This window comes from Triticum aestivum, chromosome 4B, assembly GCF_018294505.1.
Source record: "Triticum aestivum cultivar Chinese Spring chromosome 4B, IWGSC CS RefSeq v2.1, whole genome shotgun sequence".
Taxonomy (NCBI): Eukaryota; Viridiplantae; Streptophyta; class Magnoliopsida; order Poales; family Poaceae; genus Triticum; species Triticum aestivum.
Window position 1 is genome coordinate 438979980 of NC_057804.1, and position 18944 is coordinate 438998923.

At 42.9% G+C, this 18944-nt stretch overlaps 1 protein-coding gene across 1 annotated transcript; it reads left to right on the top strand.

Moving 5' to 3' along the window:
- Positions 1-16104: 16104 nt before the first annotated feature.
- LOC123092592 (dof zinc finger protein DOF5.8) lies at positions 16105-18247 on the top strand. Its single transcript, XM_044514394.1, has 2 exons — positions 16105-16457; positions 16691-18247. Exons 1-2 carry the CDS (start codon positions 16404-16406, stop codon positions 17771-17773), a joined length of 1137 nt encoding a protein of 378 aa, XP_044370329.1. The 5' UTR covers positions 16105-16403; the 3' UTR covers positions 17774-18247.
- Positions 18248-18944: the final 697 nt, after the last annotated feature.

Below are 18944 nucleotides of genomic sequence, written 5' to 3' on the forward strand. Positions count from 1 at the left end.
ACACCACAAAAGATGATTACATCGAATAGAACTCCAAAAAGATTGAGGAGAACACTGTATTGAAGATCAAAGAGAGAGAAGAAGCCATCTAGCTACTAGCTATGGACCCGCATGTCTGTGGTGAACTACTCACGTATCATTGAAAGGGCAGCAAGGATGATGTAGAAGCTCTCCGTGATCGATTCCCCCTCCGGTAGAGTTTAGGAGAAGGCCATCCAAATGGGATTGCGGAAGAATAGAAACTTGTTGCGCCGGAAAAAGTGTTTCAGGTGGCTCTCTGATGTATTGGGAATATTTGAAAATGTATAGATGTGGAATTAGGTCAAGATGTGCCATGGGGGGCCCACAAGCCCAGGGACACGCCTAGTGAGCTTGTCGCTCCTTTGTGGCTCCTTTGGTTTTCCCTCGAACCTTCTAGGGTCTCTCTTGGTCCAGAAAAAATCATTAAAAAGTGTCGTGGCGTTTGGACTCCATTTGGTACTGATCCAAAAAGCCAAAAACAGCAACTGGCACTCGGCACTAGGTTAATGGGTTAGTCCAAAAAAATGATATATAAATGCATATAAAACACCCAAGATTGATATTGTAATAGCATGGAACAATAAAAAATTATAGATATGTTGGAGACGTATCAAGTATCCCCAAGCTTAATTCATGCTCGTCCTTGAGTATGTAAATGATAAAAATAGGATTTTTGATGTGGAATGCTACCTAACATGTCTATCATTTAATCTTTCTTTTACGGTATGAATATTTAGATCCGAGTGATTCAAAGCAATAATCTATAATTTGATATAAAGACATCAATACTCACACATACTAACAAACAATCATGTCTTTCAAAATAAAAATGCTAAAGAACATTATCCGTACTAAATCATATAGCCTTATCATGCTCCATCTTCTTAACACAAAGTATTTATCATGCACAGCGCTGTTGACCAGCCGAGCAACTGGTCCGTACTTCTTAACGCGCTTCAACTTTTTCAACCCCCACGCAATACATGAGCATAAGCCATGGATATAGCACTATGGGTGGAACATAATGTGGTGATAAAGATTAATAAGGATAAGTCAAAAAAGGAAGAAAGTCTCACATCGACACGGCTAATCAACGGGCTATGGAGATTCCCATCAATTTATGTCAATGCAAGGAGTAGGGATTGCCATGCAATTGATGCACTAAAAGCTGTAAGTGTATGAAAGCTCAAACTGAAAATTAAGTGGGTGTGCACCCAACTTACTGGCTCATGAAGACCTTGGGAATTTGAGGAAGCCCATCATCGGAATATACAAGTCAAGTTCTATAATGAAAAATTCCCACTAGTATATGAAAGTGACTACATAGGAGACTCTCTATATGAAAAACACAATGCTACTTTGAAGCACAAGTACGGAAAAGGAGGTAACATTACACCTTGTATCTTTTTCTCTCATTTTTTGTGGGCTCTTTTTTTTCTCACTCGAAAAATGCTCTAATAATGATGATTATCACACTTTTATTTACTTATAACTCAAAAAGTCAAAATTATAACTCGATACTAGAACAAAATATGACTCTATATGAATGCCTCTGGCAGTGTACCAGGATGTGCAATGATCTAATGTAACATGTATAAAAATGATGAACGGTGGCTGAGCCACAAATACTATGTCAGCTACATGATCATGCAAAGCGACGCGTGCCATATAAACGGATCAGTGGAGGTTGCATGGCAATATATCTCAGAATGGCTATGGAAATGCCATAATAGGTAGGTATGGTGGCTGTTCCAAGGAAGATACAAGGAGGCTTATTTGTGATAGAGTGTATCATATCACGGGGTTTGGATTCACTGGGGAAGTTTGCACTAAGTCTCGAGGTGAGAAAGGGCAATGCACAATACTACTACGCATGCCCCTATGGTGAGAGTGCGTATAATCCATGGACTCACATTAGTCATAAAGAACTCATCTACTTATTGCAGAAGTTTATTAGCCCTTGAAGCAAAGTACTACTACACATGACCCAATGGTGATAGATTTGTAGAAAAAGACCATCGCTCGTCCCCGACCGCCACTCATAAGGAAGATAATCAATAATAAATCATGCTCCAACTTCTTAGCATAATAGGAGGCTATACGTGCATGCTTCGGGAATCACAAACCTTAACACCAATATTCTTACTAAACCACAATTATTCAATAGTACCTCCCCCATATTACCATTTTAATATCACAAAAATATTGCAAGGAATCAAACTTATCATATTTAGTGATCTACATGAAAGTTTTTATTATATCCCTCTTGAATACCTATCATATTAGGACCAATTTCATAACCCATGCATATTGCCATTCCTATTTATTAGACTCTCTGAATGATATAAGTGAAACACGAGAGTGCAAATATTTCTTTAAAATATAACCACCACCATGCTCTAAAATATATAAGTGAAGCACTAGAACAACTGCCTAACACAAAAGATATAAGTGAAGCGCAAAGAATATTTTAACAAATCACGAATAAATATGCGATCCTCTCAAAAGGTGTGTGTGCAACAAAGATGATTGCGGCAAACTAAAAAGCAAACAAAGAAAATACTCTTATAATACATGACACTCCAAGCAAAACTCATATCATGTGACGAATAAAAATATAGCTCCAAGAAATTTACCGATGGATTGTAGAAGAAAGAGGAGATGTCATCTGGGGCATCCCCAAGCTTAGACACTTGGGTATCCTTGAATGTTACCTTAGGGTGACTTGGGAATCCCCAAGCTTACGGTCTTGCCTCTCCTTATTCCTTCATCCATCGCGATCTCACTTAAAACTTGAAAACTTCAGCACACAAAACTCAATGGAAACCTCGTGAGATCCACTAGTATAACAAGCAAATCACAAACTTTAGGTACTGTTGTAAACCAATTCATATTTTATTGTTGCATAATACCTATTGTATTCTAAATTCTCCATGACTTATACCCCCCGATACAGTCCATAGATTCATTAACTATACAACAAAAATAGAATCTGTCAAAAAACAGAATAGTCTGTAATGATCTAAACAAACGCAATACTTATGTAACTTCCAAAATTCTAAAAAATAAGGAAACGTGGGAAATTTGTATATAAATAATGTGTAAAAAGTTCATAATTTTATCATGTTCCAGTGAATGTAAACAATTCAGGTACTGGGCACAAAAGTTTCTATTTTCTCACAGAATCAAATTAACTATCAACCAAATCACCCCAAAGGCTTTACTTGGCACAAATACTAACTAAAACACAAAAACACAATCATAACAGTAGCATTGTTGCGTGAACACTTAAAAATTATAAATGATAACTATTGGGTTGTCTCCCAACAAGCTCTTCCTTTATAGCCATTAAGATAGGCTTTGAGATTTCAATGATGCTCACATGAAAGACAAGAATTGAAGCACAAAGGGAGCATCATAATACATGTAACAAACACATTTAAGTCTAACATACTTCCTATACATAGGTATTTTATAAGCAAACAAATTATCAGTACAAGAAATATCTAGCATATGCAAGGGAGAAGAATAAAACATTGACAATCTCAACATAATGAGAGGTAATTTAGTAACATAAAAATTTATAAAACCATATATTCATCTCTCATAATAATTACTTGTCAGATCATAATCAAATTCAACAATATAGCTATCATATAAAATACTCTCTTCATGATCCACATGCATAAAGGTCTTATAATCTTCCAAGGTAGTGGGGTTAACATCAACGGAAGGCACGACCTATGCAAACCCAAAAATTTCATAAGATTTAATGCTCTCCAAATATGTAGGATTATTTTTACCAAAAGTTGACACTCTTCCAAACCCACTTTCAATATTATTGCAAACATTATTGTCTATAACATATTCATCACGAGGCTTAAATAAATTTTCAAGATCACAAGAAGCATCACCCCAATCATGAGCATTACAATGATTAGTGGACATCACAAAATCATCATCCCCAAGTTTGTAGTTTTGCATATCATTAACACAATTGAAATTATTAGAATTTGTAATAACATCTTGCAATCATGCTTTTCATTCAAGGGGCCATCAAGTGTGGGTGCAACAACAATAATTTCATTTTAAGCATAAGGAACTATAACAAGTTCATCTCCATAAGCATCATAAGTATTGGCATCACGACCACAAGCATAGCAAGCATGAAATTCATCAAAAATGGATATTTCAAGCGAATCAACGGGGTCATAATATCTATAGATTCCCACGTATCATTATTCTCTTCCAAAGTAGCAGACATTCTCCCAATGAGTTCACTAACATAGGCATAAGAAGCATAGTTTTCATAGCAATATTCAAGTATGGCAAAAAATTTAGATTTCTAGAGAGTAGCACCATACTTTTCAATCAAAGAAGCAACTTCATAGGCACCCTTAAAAGCAACAAATTCTTCAATTTGTCCGATATCATAGTAACTATAAAAACCCTTGACATAAGAAGATAAGATTTCATGATCATTAAATTTACATAGGTAGGGAAGATGTTTTTAGGGTTCTCAGAGCAACAAGTAAAATCATGAATTTCACATAGATTCCAAGCATAACATAGCAAACAATTTATTTTATTCCATAAGAGTCTCCCTTTTTGAGACAAACGGCGATGCACAAAATGAGCATGCTCATCTAATGATTTTCCCTCAACTAAACTAGTTGGGGTTTCAGCACAAGCACAGATGGACCGAAGATGATCCAAGCAGAAACTTTAAGTGGATCCATAGTCATCTTAAACTTTTACTTTCATTTCCTGTCTTGAGGGTTCACATGAAGGCAAAAAAAGCAAGCGAGCAAATGAAAATATTTTTGTGTTTTTGTAAAATTGTTTTAGAAGTGGGGGAGATGAAAACGAGAGTCAAAGTCAAATAAAAAATGCAAGTAGATGATAGTTTGTGCGAAGGTACTTCATAGTTATTGGTGATGTCTCCCCGCCAATGATGCTAGAAATTCTTCCTGGTACTTGTGAGTCGCATTGGGATTTCCATGAAGTGGAGAGGATGATGTAGTACAATAGAGACAAGTATTTCCCTCAGTTAAGAACCAAGGTTATCAATCCAGTGGGAGAACCACACAGAACCTTGTTAGCAAAACCTGCACACTCAAAAGCAAATGCTTGCACCAACACGATCAAGAGGGTTGTCAATCCCCTTGGCGGTTATTTGCAAGGATCAAATCTCGTAGTGGTAGATAGATAAAGTAAATTGCAAAATGAAATAAAATAGAAAAAGTGCAGCAAGGTATTTTTGGATTTTATATATGATAAAAGTAGACCTGGGGGCCATAGTTTTCACTAGAGGCTTCTCTCTCGAACACAAAGCATACGGTGGGTAAATAAATTACTGTTGGTAACTGACAGAAAAGCGCACATTTATGACTATATTCAAGGCAATGATCATTTATATAGGCATCACGTCCGAGTCAAGTAGACCGACTCCTCCCTGCATCTACTACTATTACTCCACCCATCGACCGATATCCAGCATGCATCTAGGGTATTAAGTTATAAAAACAGAGTAACACCTTAAGCAAGATGGCATGATCTAGACAAAGTAAATCCAATCAATATGAATAAATCCCATCTTTTTATCCTTAATTAATGGCAACAATACAAATATGTGACATGTCCCTTTCTTTCACTGGGATTTAGCGCCACAAGATTGAACCCATCACAATGCACCTCTCCCATTACAAGATAAATTAATCTAGTTGGCCAAACCAAACGGATAGATCGGAGAGAAATACAAAGCTACAACGATCCTGCATAAAAGAATTCAGAAAAGACTCAGTTAACATTCATGAATAATCTGATCATAAACCCACAATTCACCGGATGCCAACAAACACACCGCCAAATAAGATTACAACGAATAGAACTCCAAGAAGACCGATGAGAACATTGTATTAAAGATAAAAGAGAGAGAGAGAGAGAGAGAGAGAGAGAGAGAGAGAGAGAGAGAGAGAAGAAGCCATCTAGCTACTAGCTATGGACCCACAGATCTGTGGTGAACTACTCATGCATCATCGGAAGGGAATCAAGGATGATGTAGAAGACCTCCGTGATCGATTCCCCCTCTGGTAGAGTGACGGAGAAGGCCTCCAGATGGGATCACAGAAAAACAGAAACTTCAGGCGGCGGAAAAAGTTTTTTGGGTGGTTCTTTGATGTATTGACAATATTTGAGAATTTAGAGGTGGAATTAGGTCAAGATGTGCCATGAGGGCCCCACAAGCACAGGGGAGCCCCCCTGGGGCACACCTGGTGAGCTTATCGCTCCCTTGTGGCTCCTCTGGTATTCTCTTGAACCTTCTAGGGTCTCTCTTGGTCCAGAAAAAATTGTCAAAAAGTTCCGTTGCGTTTGGTACTGATTTCCTGAAAAAGCCAAACACAAGAAAATAAACAACAATTGGCATTGGGCACTAGGTTAATAGGTTAGTCCAAACAAATGATATATAATTTCATATAAAACATCCAAGATTGATACTATAATAGCATGAAACAATAAAAAAATTATATACGTTGGAGACATATCATATAGGCGTATGTATTGCTACTCTGTGTATTGCATAAACTAATCTAGATGGAAAGTTGATTTTGTAGGTGTTCCCTCTGAGTGGCCTATGTTTTGCTGATGTTGATTCATTTCCGCTCCGGCAAATTTTAGGTTCTTGATATGTCCTGTGTTTAGCAAAGGTCATGCCAAAAAAAATCATGAATTTCGCATGACTTGTGCTAGAAAGTAGGACATATCGAGTGCTTGTAATTTTCTGGAATGAGAATTAAACGACATTCTGGCAAAATATAGGCCTTTTTTATGTCATTACTCGATATAAGTAATTTTAATTAACTGATGCTTAGGGTTAACTTTCAGTCTGTTGGGGCTCCTTGTGACTTCTAGACTTGAAGGAATGATCCAGACTGTTGTCGTGGGCGTTGTTTCCCTCTTCTTCTTCTCGTGATATACCTTGGTAATGTACGGGAGAAGGGGGGAAGCGACCATCACTGATGATCGAAATATCAGAAGGAGTGTCCACCATATACACCACCATATACGGTCGAAATATTAGTGAGGGAGAATCATGTGCTAGACCTTTTGGTAATGCACTAGGGAAAGAAGGGAGGAGAAACCATCACTGACGGTTGCAATATCAGAGAGGGAGTGCCCACCATATACACCACCAGAGACAAGAGTTTTTTTAAGGGAGACTCGACAGACCGAAAGTCAACCCGCGCTAAATAGTGATCTATGTGTTGAGTTCCTCGTATTTGCCGTCAGTTTTTAATCTTTGAATTTGGAACACAAGAAATGTCTAACGAGATAGGATCCCCGAGTGCGATGACTGCACCGACGACGAGGGTATGTGCGACATGCCTCACCTGGAAAACGGTACATGTTTCTCCCTAACGCTTAAGGAGGGCTATGAATATTTTATGGTATGTAACTTCAGCAGCAAGTATTTCTTCTTAATTAAGCATGTCTTATTTTTTTGCTTGAACATGTAATTTCCGTTTTTTATAAATCGACTAGTGCATACCCTGCTGTATGCCCTTGAGAATCTCTCTTTCGAAGAGATGTAAAGGTGGACACAAAGAAAGCCCACCTTAAAATGAAGCATGGTTTCGTTTTTGAGGTTAACATCATAAATGAAGTAGGTCACACACATTTTTTATGTTCAAATTGGGAAGGATTATGCAAGGCCTGCGGGACGATATGAAAATAACCTTCAATATTGGCAATCCCCAAGATAAAGACATTTGGGTTGATCTGGACATGATTCTGATTCTACTTCCGTAAGTTTGTTAACAAATTTGTTAAATAATCTATATTGATTATCTAAAAATAGTTGTTATTCATCCCTACTAAACTTGTTTTTTTATAGTTGACAACTTATTTCCTTTATTCCAAAGATACACAAAAGATAATAGATGAGACTTACTACAATTATGGCTTAGGGGTAACTTGGTAGGAGAAGAATTCTCTTATCTCTTTGTTAATGATGTTCTAAAATTTAAGATAATTTATAGTGGATACGTGCCACTAGTCCATGAGTTATGTGTTGGTAACATTCGTACAAATATCATGGTAATTTTTTTTACTGTTGTGTTACTAGTCCATCCCTTTCATACATTCTTCTGAAGTGAACCACATTGCTATCTATTTTACTATTATGTTCTGCAACAGAAGCTCCTGAATAATGTTCTGCCTCTGTTGATGTATGTCGATGTTGAGATGACAATTGTTAGCGTACATCCATGGACAGAGACTTTCAAATGTGCATACCCGACTTCTAAAACGGACGAAGGTCTCAAAATGAAAGGATGGAAAAAACTAGTGAATGAGCGCAGCCCACAAGTTGGAGACCGGCGGATCTCTATGCTTCATAATGGAGAAGGATGGGCTTTTCTGTTTTATTCCATTTTTCCTAAAAGAGAGGACTAGGCCCTGCTAGTACTTGTCATGTGCTAGGGAGTTTACCTAGGATGATAACACTTAGCTAATAGTGGTTAACTTATGATGATCATAATGGTGAGATTGTTATATGACTACGATGATGATGAGTTTTTATATTACCATGATGATGATGAGTTGTCATATCATTTTGTTGATGGTGAGTTGTTATATCATTGGGGTGGAAGAAACACAATTAGATAAAAGTGGATGGATCCAAGTGACCAAGTTGAATCAGTAGGAAGATATGATGTTGGGACGACACACAAGTGCGGAGGCAATGCCTATCAATTCCAATTTGCATTGGGGTGCATATAAGGAAGTTGTTGTATCATCAAAAGTCAAATACTCGAAGTGTTTGCTAGTCCATATTTCTTCCACAACCTCTTCATTGTTACTATATAACAATTTCTATAACGATGTATAAATACAATATAAATATAAAGAAATCAAATACACAGGAATAGTAGTGGTGCAGGGTAACACCCTAAGCTGCTACTATTTAGCGGTAGCGCGGGTCCTACCCCACGCTATTGGTAGTACAAGTAGTAGTAGCGCGGGGTCAGGCCTGCACTACTACTAACAATTAGCTGTAGTGCGCTAGCAGTAGTGCGGGACCCCGTGCTACTACTAGGCATTACCCCACTCTACTACTAGGATTTTCACTAGTAGTGGGGGGAGGCATTTTTTTGAAACGGAGGCAAAGATTGCCTCATCTATTAATTAAGCAGAACAGAATTGCCCAGTTAATTATGGAAATCCGGGCAAAACCAGAACAACAAGGGCCAAGTCCACTCCCATAGACTGAAACACACATGGCAAAGCCCGCCTTTATCGATGACAAGTCGACTTGCGGTCAGACAACACAGCTCCGACTTTGACGGAGAACTAAGAAGAACAAACATGCACGACTAGCGCTATGGAAGATCGCCGAACGGGCCACCTGCAGCCAGTCATCGTGCACCACAGGGGCCCGCCGCCGCAGCTTCGACTCCATAACAGCAAGCAAACCAAGGCAAAACCGTGGACACGCCGAAGAAGAGCCGACTACCGCAACCATTGCCACATCACTGACATCGCTCCCGCCATCACCATTGCCACAGAAGTCTGGTCGCCACAGTGATTCTCTCGGAGCCGCCGCCCCGACATCCACCGCTCCGTCGCGCCCAGCGCAATCAATCGACACCGCCTTCCAGGGCCGCCTCCCCAACATACCACCGCTCCCCTCGAGCAGCAATGCCGCACAACCCAGCTGCCCGCAACCCACGCTGATCAGGGCAACCGCTCGCAGACCACGAATGTCGCACCACATCTGGGTCCACCGGCTCAACGTAAAGTCAGACCACCCCCTCTAGGGCGCATCGACCGAGATGACACCCCTACCGCCCAAGCGGGACAAAGATGCCACCCAACCAATGTCGAGATAGAGCCCTACCTCATATAGCTGCCACTCACTACTAGGGAAAAGCTTATACACAGAAGCTTACTAGTAGCGTTGGTCAAAAACATGCACTACTGCTATATACCAATAGCGCCATGTACACAAGCTCGCTACTACTATATAAGTAGCAGTAGCGCGGCCCAAACAACGCTATTACTATAACTGCAACAACGTTGCTGGCAGGCTAGGTATAGTAGTAGCACTTGTCTACAACCCGCGCTACTGCTATATTGATCTTAGCAGTAGCGTCTTCCTCGACACGCGCTACTGCTATGGGAGCCCTATCCCTAAATTTTCCTCCCCCGCGACCGACCATCTTCTTCCTCCCCTCACTCCCCGCTTCTCACTCTGCCTCCGCCGCCGCCGCATTACTGTCGCCACCGCATTGCCGCCGCTGTCCTCCCTCGCCCTTCCTCGGTATGCCCTCCTCCCTCCTCTCCATCCTCCCCCACCGTGCCCTCCTCCCTCCTCCTTCGGCCGCCCCCTTCTCCTTCCTCTCTCCTCCTCCGGCCGAGCCCTCCATCGACAGCCCTCCTCCCACCACCCCCTTCCCCCTCCCACCCCTCCTTCCTCCTCCCACCACCCTCCTCCCCCTCCTCCTCTCTCCTCCCTCCTCCTCCCTCCTCCCACCCTCCTCCCTCAATATCTCCTAATTAAACCCTAAACTATTTTGTATAATGTAGTTTTTTTACTGTTTTTAGTAAGTGTATAACAGAAATAGTTTATTTATATTAAGTGCTTAATAGAACTAGTTTATTTATAATAAGTTGTTAATAGAACTAGTTTATTTATACTAAGTGCTTAATAGACTAGTGAATACATTTTTTAATATAAAAAAGTTTTAATAATAGAAAATTTTAGTAATATAATTTTTTAGGTATAGAAAATTTTCAATTATAGAAATCTATTGGAATGCTACATGAGAAATTTTTAGGTAACAAATTTAGTAATAAAAAATTTTAGTAAGAAAATTTAGGGGGAAAAGACAATTTCCCCATCCATGTGTGTGTTCAAACCAAAAAAATGGTGGAGGGGGGCAACGGCCCCCGGGTAGCACATAGCTCCACCATCGCATACAATTATTTTTATGTCATTATCACTTTGTTATCAAAGAATGCTATATGAGATTTGATGATCTAAATTTTTCACTCGGTGGAATATGCAGGCTTTGTAGGTCGTGTCTCCTTGGAGTGATTGTCATCCAAGCTACCTCTACTTCCTCTACACCTGAGTCGGTGAGCTAAAAGTCCACCTCCTCTTCTCTCTACTCTTCAGTGTTGAATAGAGTAGAACTAGAGTAGAAATATATTGAAATGTTTTTGTCAATATTGAACCATTGAAATGCAATGAGCACCAGTTTATGCTCATGTGCGAATGTGGGAAAATCCCAGTGGCCTATGTTTTGCCGGAGTGTTGATTCATTTCTATTCCGGCAAATTTCAGGCGCTCGATATGTCCTATTTTAGCAAAGGTCATGCCAGATTTTTCCCATGAATTTAAGCATGACTTGTGCTAGAATATGTAGGAAATATCGAGTGCCCCAGATTTGCTAGAAAGAGAATTAAACGACATTTCGAGTTGACTTTAAGTCTGTCGGGGCTCCATACATGACAGTCAAAAAATTAGAGAGGGAGAGTCTCCACCATATATGAGAGAAGAAGAATGTTGACTGTTGTCGTGGGGGTCATTTATCCTTCTTATCTTTGTGCTATACCTTTGTTATGCACTAGGGGAAGATGGAGTAGCGACCATCATCGACAGTCGAAATATCAATGAGGGAGTGTCCACCATATATGACAGAAGAAGAATGCCGACTGTTGTCGTGGGGTCGCTTTTTCTTCTTCTCCTTGCGCTAGACCTTTGTTATGCACTAGGGGAAGAAGGAGTAGCGACCATCATCCACGGTCAAAAAATCAGTGAGGGAGTGTCCACCATATATGAGAGAAGAAGAATGCCGACTGTTGTCATGGGGGGCGCTTCTCATTCTTTTCCTTGTGCTAGATATTTGTAATGCACTAGGGAAAGGAGGAGTAGCGACCATCACCGACGGTCATAATATTAGAGAGGGAGTGCCCACCATATACGTGAGATAAGAGTTTAGGAAGGAAGACTCGATAGACCTAAAGTCAACCTGTTGCATATTGAGTAATAGTGATCTGTGTGTTGAGTTTCTTGGTAGTTGCCTTCGACTGATTTTCAATGTTTCAAATATGAACATAGGAAATGTCTAGCGACGAAAGGGAATTCATTATGTGCAAATACTGCGAAGACGAGCGCGGCCTGTGTGACAGGCCTCACCTAGTTGATGGTAGGCGCTTCAGCATCATGCTGGATGAGACCTCCGAAGTGGATACAGTAAGTCACAATGACACGTCCTTTTTCGTAATTAAGCATGACTTCTGCTACTTCTGCTTCTTTTGCTTCAACTTATAATTTTTTTTACAATTCTACTAGCGTATCCCCTTCCATGCAAGAATTTATGTCTTGGATAAGATTGGTTTCAGTATTATGGAAAGTATGGAGGTAAAGAGAGTTAACTTGAGGACCGAGCATGGTTATAGTTTTGCCGTAAAATTATACAATGCAGACACCTATTTCTATTTTGAATGCAAAAATTGGAGAGCACTGTGCAAGGCCTATGCATTTGAGCCTAATATGCTTATCACCTTTGATATTCGTCCGGAAGATGAAATTGAAGGTAATATCGACATCTGGGTCGATGTGCAAACGCCTCCAGTTCTACCATTATGTGAGTTTCTCAACCATATTTATTAAGTAATTTATATTTTTTATTTAAAAATAGTTGACAACTAATTTCTACTGACAGCTTATTTCCATTCAAGCAAACATGTCCGACGCTTGGTAAACAACACCTACTACTGTCCCGGGGCTGAACTAACCTGCGAGGAGATAGGTCATTATGTTTCATGGCTTGAGGATCTTGATACTGTCAAGATAGGTTATTTTCCTGGACTTCGAAATATTAGTACTCAATACGTGCGACCACTAGTGTGTGTATTGAACTACGGTCACATCTATTTAGGAAAGATGGTAAGATTTTTACTATTTGTTCTTAGTGCATCTTTTGCATACATTATTTTTTAAGCTAAACTTCATTGTTAAGTATGTTACTACGATGTTCTTCAACAGGGACTCCCGATGAATGTTGTGACTCGTTGGATCGAGCCTAAAGGTAGCATGACAATGGTTAGCTTACGGCCAAGATATCCTGCATTGCACGTGAGTGCATTCATGATTTCTAAAAGCGAGCAAGTCTTAATAGTCAAAGACTGGAGCAAAATTGGGAAGGATGGCAGCAGAGAAGTACTAGGGGGCAGCAATCAGAAGAGCAACCCACAATTAGGAGACATGTTCATCTTCATTCTTCAATATGATGAAGGAGGAGTGCTACACATGTTTTATGCTATTTTACCTGAGAGAGAGCAGCAGGAGTGATTAGCTAGCTAGAATGAGTTTGAAGATGATGATGTGCTACACTATGACTATGATGATTAAATAACTCGTGTTGGTGGTAATGACTATGATGATGATTATTAGCTAGTGTTGGTGGTGATTAGATAGCTACACTATGACTATGATAATTAAATAGTGTTGGTGGTAATGACTACGATGATTATTAGCTAGTGTTGTTGGTGATGATATGGTGCAAGAGTTTTTATATTAATATGATGATGATGATGTTGATCATGATTATCATGATGATTTGTTATTATGATCATGATTAGTTATTATATCATTGGTGGAAGGAACACGGATTAGATTCATGTGGATGAATCAAAAGTGACCAAAAGTTGAATTAGTAGGATCGTCGTCCTAATTCAACTTTTGATTCATACAAATGAATCTAATCCATGTTTCTTCCTCACAATGATATATTAATTCATCGTGGACATAATGATATAACAACCTCTTAATTGGTACTGTATCAAAATTTGTATAACGGCGTATAAATACACTAAAAAAATGAAAAATAGAATACTAGTAGTGCTGGACAGGAAGCACGCTACTACTGCTACGGCTATATGTCTTAGCAGTAGCGTGTGTTACACGTGCTACTGCTAAGGAATAGCTATAGCGCCTTACTAGTAGCGCGGGTCCCCGCGCTACTAGTAGGCATAAAACCCGCACTACTACTAGGCTCTTCTCTAGTAGTGACTCACATTGTTCCCGGGATCGCCATCTCGGCGTACAATCAGAAACCATCCGGAGCCGCCGCCCCGACGTCCACTGTCCCCGGCGATGAAGAGATACGTGCAAACTGCAACATGCTGACTCTCCAAGGCGATGCCTCAAAGAAGGAAACGACGTAGCCACCAACATCGACCGCTTCGACCATCCGAAGCTAGGGATTTCTCCAGAAGAGTCATGCAATGGAGCACCATGGCAACACCTTCAAGAAGGGGAACGACACCATGACCATGGCGTCGCTGTTGCCGACACCGACCCAAGGTCAGTGCTGGACTTTTGCCCGGAGCTCCACCACACCTCCGAATTCAAGCAGATCCGAAGCATGCGCAACACACAATCCCCATGGTCGACATCCACCCACTCCACCTTCCCGCCGCGCCAAGCTACCATCGCCGTTGACCACCGAGCTCACGCGCACTCGACGCCTCGCCAGGGCACCTCCACCACGGCGAAGGACCACACATGATGGGAGGGCCAGATCCATGCAAGGCACTGAATCCACACCCCCACGCCAGCCACCACGAGGTCACCAGCTACCACGCTCCCGGGGCCGCCGCCCCGGCCTTCACAAGCCGCCACCCCACCTCCCGCGAGGCCCAGGACAGCCAACACCCTTCACGGCCGCATGCCGAGCCCACCAGTGCGACGCGGTCGCATCGCCGTCCACGATCCCTGGCACGCCACCTCTGTCGCGGATCTGCAGGGGCCAGCCGGAGCCGCTGCACCCCGGCCAGCCCGCCTCACGCGGTGACTCGTCACGGCCGCCATCAACACCGCGGGATCTGGGCACGGACCCCAGATCCGCGACCTCCACGCCGAAGCGCCGAAGATCCGCCGGAGCGCCGCACCACCGCGTCCCCGGGGCCGCCGCCCCAGCATGCCTGCGCCAGCGAGCCACCCGCCCCAGCCGAGATTGAGGGCCGCCAACGCCACCTAGGGAAGGAGCCGCCCCCGACACCATTTGGCGGGGGGGGGGGGGGGGGGGCGCCACCGCCGCGCAGTGCCAGCGGCAGCGGCGGCGAGGGGCCGCGGGAGAGGTGGGGCTTCGGCGGCGGGCGGTGGCGCCAGCGATGTCGCTTGGGGAGCAACACCACGGGGGGGGGGGGCGTGAAGTAATAACCAACGAGAGAGGATATCATGAAGTTAAAAAGCACAAGATGACCATCTATTGATATCATATTTGCTTTCCACTGCTTGCGCCTCCTAGAAATTCTATCAAATAACAATTGACAGAAACTTTTCTAGCATTCCTATAACCAAGCGGCAGTCCAAGGTATTTGCATGACAGCTGCCTAATCTGACCAGCAAAATCCGCGACGATGTCACCCACATCAACCCCATCAGCCAATCTCTGGTAGGCCATGCATCTGTTCTAGTTAATCTTGAGCCCAAGAACTGCATCGAAGAAAGCAAGTTGAACAGAAACCACATTGAGCTCCTCTTTGACAGGGATTAAGAAAATGGCAGCATCATCCACATAAAATTGGCTCCCATTTTTGCGGCACGTCGCATAATAGGTGACAGAAGCCCATACTGAGGTGGCTTCAAGGAGGCTCAAGAGCTAGAATAAACATCATAGGCGCAAGCGGATCACCATGTCCGAGGTCTCTCTTGTGTACAAAAGGCTTCCCTGGTACGTACATGAGCGATGAGACACTGTTGTTGCAAAAGACTCCCCACTATTTAGGATTTTTGAAGGTTTTTCCTTCTTTTGAATTTTCTCATACTAGCAAAACATTAATAATACTCATCAGTACTCACTAACCATTTCATGCCAATCTCCACAATGCTGGAAGAGTACTAATCTTCGTTTTGCGGGGGAAAAGGGGTATTAACCTTAAACGTTAAGGCAACTTTAATCTCTCTCTCTCTCTCTCAAACATTCTTCCCAGACCCACAAAGCAAAAACTAGAAATGTAAAGCTACCATACGCACAAAAGGAGAAGATAAATACATGCTTTTCCCCGCCCTTTCTCTTTCCTAACTTCTCTCTCCTCCCCCTCCTCTCTCTCTCTCTCTCTCTCTCTCATTGCTGTCTTCTCTCTTGTGACTGCTGGATGTGATTCTCCACCACCTGCTAGCTAGGTAGAGGACTCCACCACCTCGCCCTTCCTTCTCCCCTGATTGTTTCCTTTTCTTTGCAAACACAAATCCTCAACAAGCAAAAGTGCAAATTCTAGAGAAAAGATCTGAATTCAGCAGCAAAAAAGCTGGAGTTAAGGGGGAGAGAGAGAGAGAGGAAATATATCCACCACACTAACTGGCTTCCATGGTGTTCCCTCCAGCGACTGCATACCTAGATCCGCCTAATTGGAATAACCAGGTACTACATGATCCTCCCTCTCCAAGTCTCCATGTCCTTCGATTGTCGCTCGTTGTAGAGCACTCCAGCTGCGATCCGTCCGTCCATAGCCAGCTTCTTCATGGAAAGAGAATTTGGCAAAATTAAAGTAGCTTAGCATGACGATATATATTCTCCTCTTGAATATTCACGGACAATTCTCTCCTCCTTTCTTCTCCTGATCTATAACATGTTTACGTGTGCGTACTTAACAGCAAGGTCAGCAGCAGAGGGCGACGGGCGGTGGCGGAGTAGGCGATGCACAGCATATGCCAGAGGGTCCGACGGCGGGGACGCCCGAGGTCGGTGGGCTGCCGAGAAGCTCAGCGGCCAATGAAGCCGCAGCCGGGCAGCAGGCGAGGCCAAATTCCATGACGGAGCGCGCGCGGATGGCGCGGGTGCCGCAACCGGAGCCGGCGCTCAAGTGCCCGCGGTGCGACTCCACCAACACCAAGTTCTGCTACTACAACAACTACTCCCTCTCGCAGCCCCGCCACTTCTGCAAGGCATGCCGCCGCTACTGGACGCGCGGGGGCGCCCTCCGGTCCGTCCCCGTGGGGGGTGGCTGCCGCCGAAACAAGCGCTCGTCCAAGTCATCCGCCGGCGCCGTGTCCTCCTCCAAGCCATCTTCTTCTTCAGCCAGGCAGCTGCCAGGTGTCGCGTCATCTATGCCATCAACCGCGGCGTCCACCACCTTGGGGGCCGACGGCGCATCAATCCCTCCGGGTCTCAGCTCCATGTCGCACCACCTGCCGTTCATGGGCGCGATGCACCCGCCGGGGGCCAACCTAGGGCTAGCCTTTTCCGCCGGCCTCCCGCAGCTCGCCATGCAGCAGCACCACCACCACATGGACGGTGTGGATCAGTTCCCTCTGGCCAGCGGCGGGGGCGCCACCTTTGGCGCGTCACTGGAGCAGTGGCGGGTGCAGCAGCAGCAGCAGCAGTTCCCGTTCTTGGAACTTCCACCGGCGCCGCCCATGTACCAACTGGGGCTGCAAGCTAGTCGGGCAGCAGGGAGCAGCGCAGCGGCACCGGCACCGTCGCCGGCGATGTTCACGTTAGGGCAGTCTAGTGCAAGCATAGCGAGGCGCGACGAAGGGTCAATGAAGCAGGCGGACAGCAAAGGGCAAGAGATGACCTTGCAGAGGCAGTTCATGATGGAGGCTCTACGCCAAGGGGATGGCGTCTGGGGTGGCAACGCCAGCGACAATAACGGCAATGGCAGTGGCAGCTGGACCATGAACATCCCCGGATTCCATTCCTCGTCGGGCGGTGGCGACGGCGGCGGTCTGTTGTAGTATACACCGCAGTTTCTTGGTCAATCGGCTCGGATGCACATGCATGGCTTGAGCAGGAGAGTGCTAAATTAAAGAAGGGGTTCAAGCTTTAATTCTTCATCAGGTACTAGTACTGTAGAAGCGCTGCTAGCTCATGATGGTCTAAGCCTCTAAGGTAGGGGATTCAAGTTAAAGTTGCTCCTTGGTTAACACTTTTGCACCATTTTGATCTGCCTGTGGTACGTGTCCATTGTGTTATATACCTTTAAAAACCTTTTCACACTTACACATGGATGGATATATACTTAAATGATGGGTATATATGGTCATATGTTTTTTCATTTACTTGGGGATTGGAGATTGGTTAATTAGATTGTGTTCAGTGCAAACTTGCATGAAATGAATGTATGATTGATTTGTTTTTAGTGAACTTGTATGTATTATATATACTCCATCTGTACTAGTTTCATCAGTGTATTCCGATGTTCCTCTCTTTGTAGAGTTTTCACTGATCACGTCACACTAGCTAGAACTAGTGCATCAACTCTTAATTGCATGCATGCATTTTATTTTTGTTTTCCTAGTCCTAGACTCTTCCTTTGCTCTTATGGTAAACCATTACCATAATCCATGAAGTCAAATATTAATTCTATAGTTGCCTGCTTATCAGAATCGACCAATATTACAATTCTCATATTTCCCCAGTTCCGAATCTCTAAACATGGGTTTATTTGTAAATCAGTATGTAAAAATGCCTAGCCAAACTTTACTCATATTAGTCTGTTAATTATATTGATTATTATGGTGTATGTCTTTGTGATGGTTGCTGCTATATATTTGCAACAAATTCTGAATTGGTCACTATATATTATTTCTCCCATATTATTGAGATATACTCCCTCCGTCCGGAAATACTTGTCATCAAAACGAATAAAGAGAGATGTATCTAGAACGGAAATATGTCTACATACATCCCCTTTTTATCTATTTTGATTTGATGACAAGTATTTTCGGACGGAGGGAGTACAACTTAGCTCAACTGATGGTTAGATGTCTATGCAATTTATATGTGGTGGGATCTTAACTAGCACATGAACATGTCCGTATACGTAACAATAGTAAAGGTATCTATATATCCGCTATCTGTTAATTACAGTTATGAAATTATGCAAATCATATATGATACATTAAA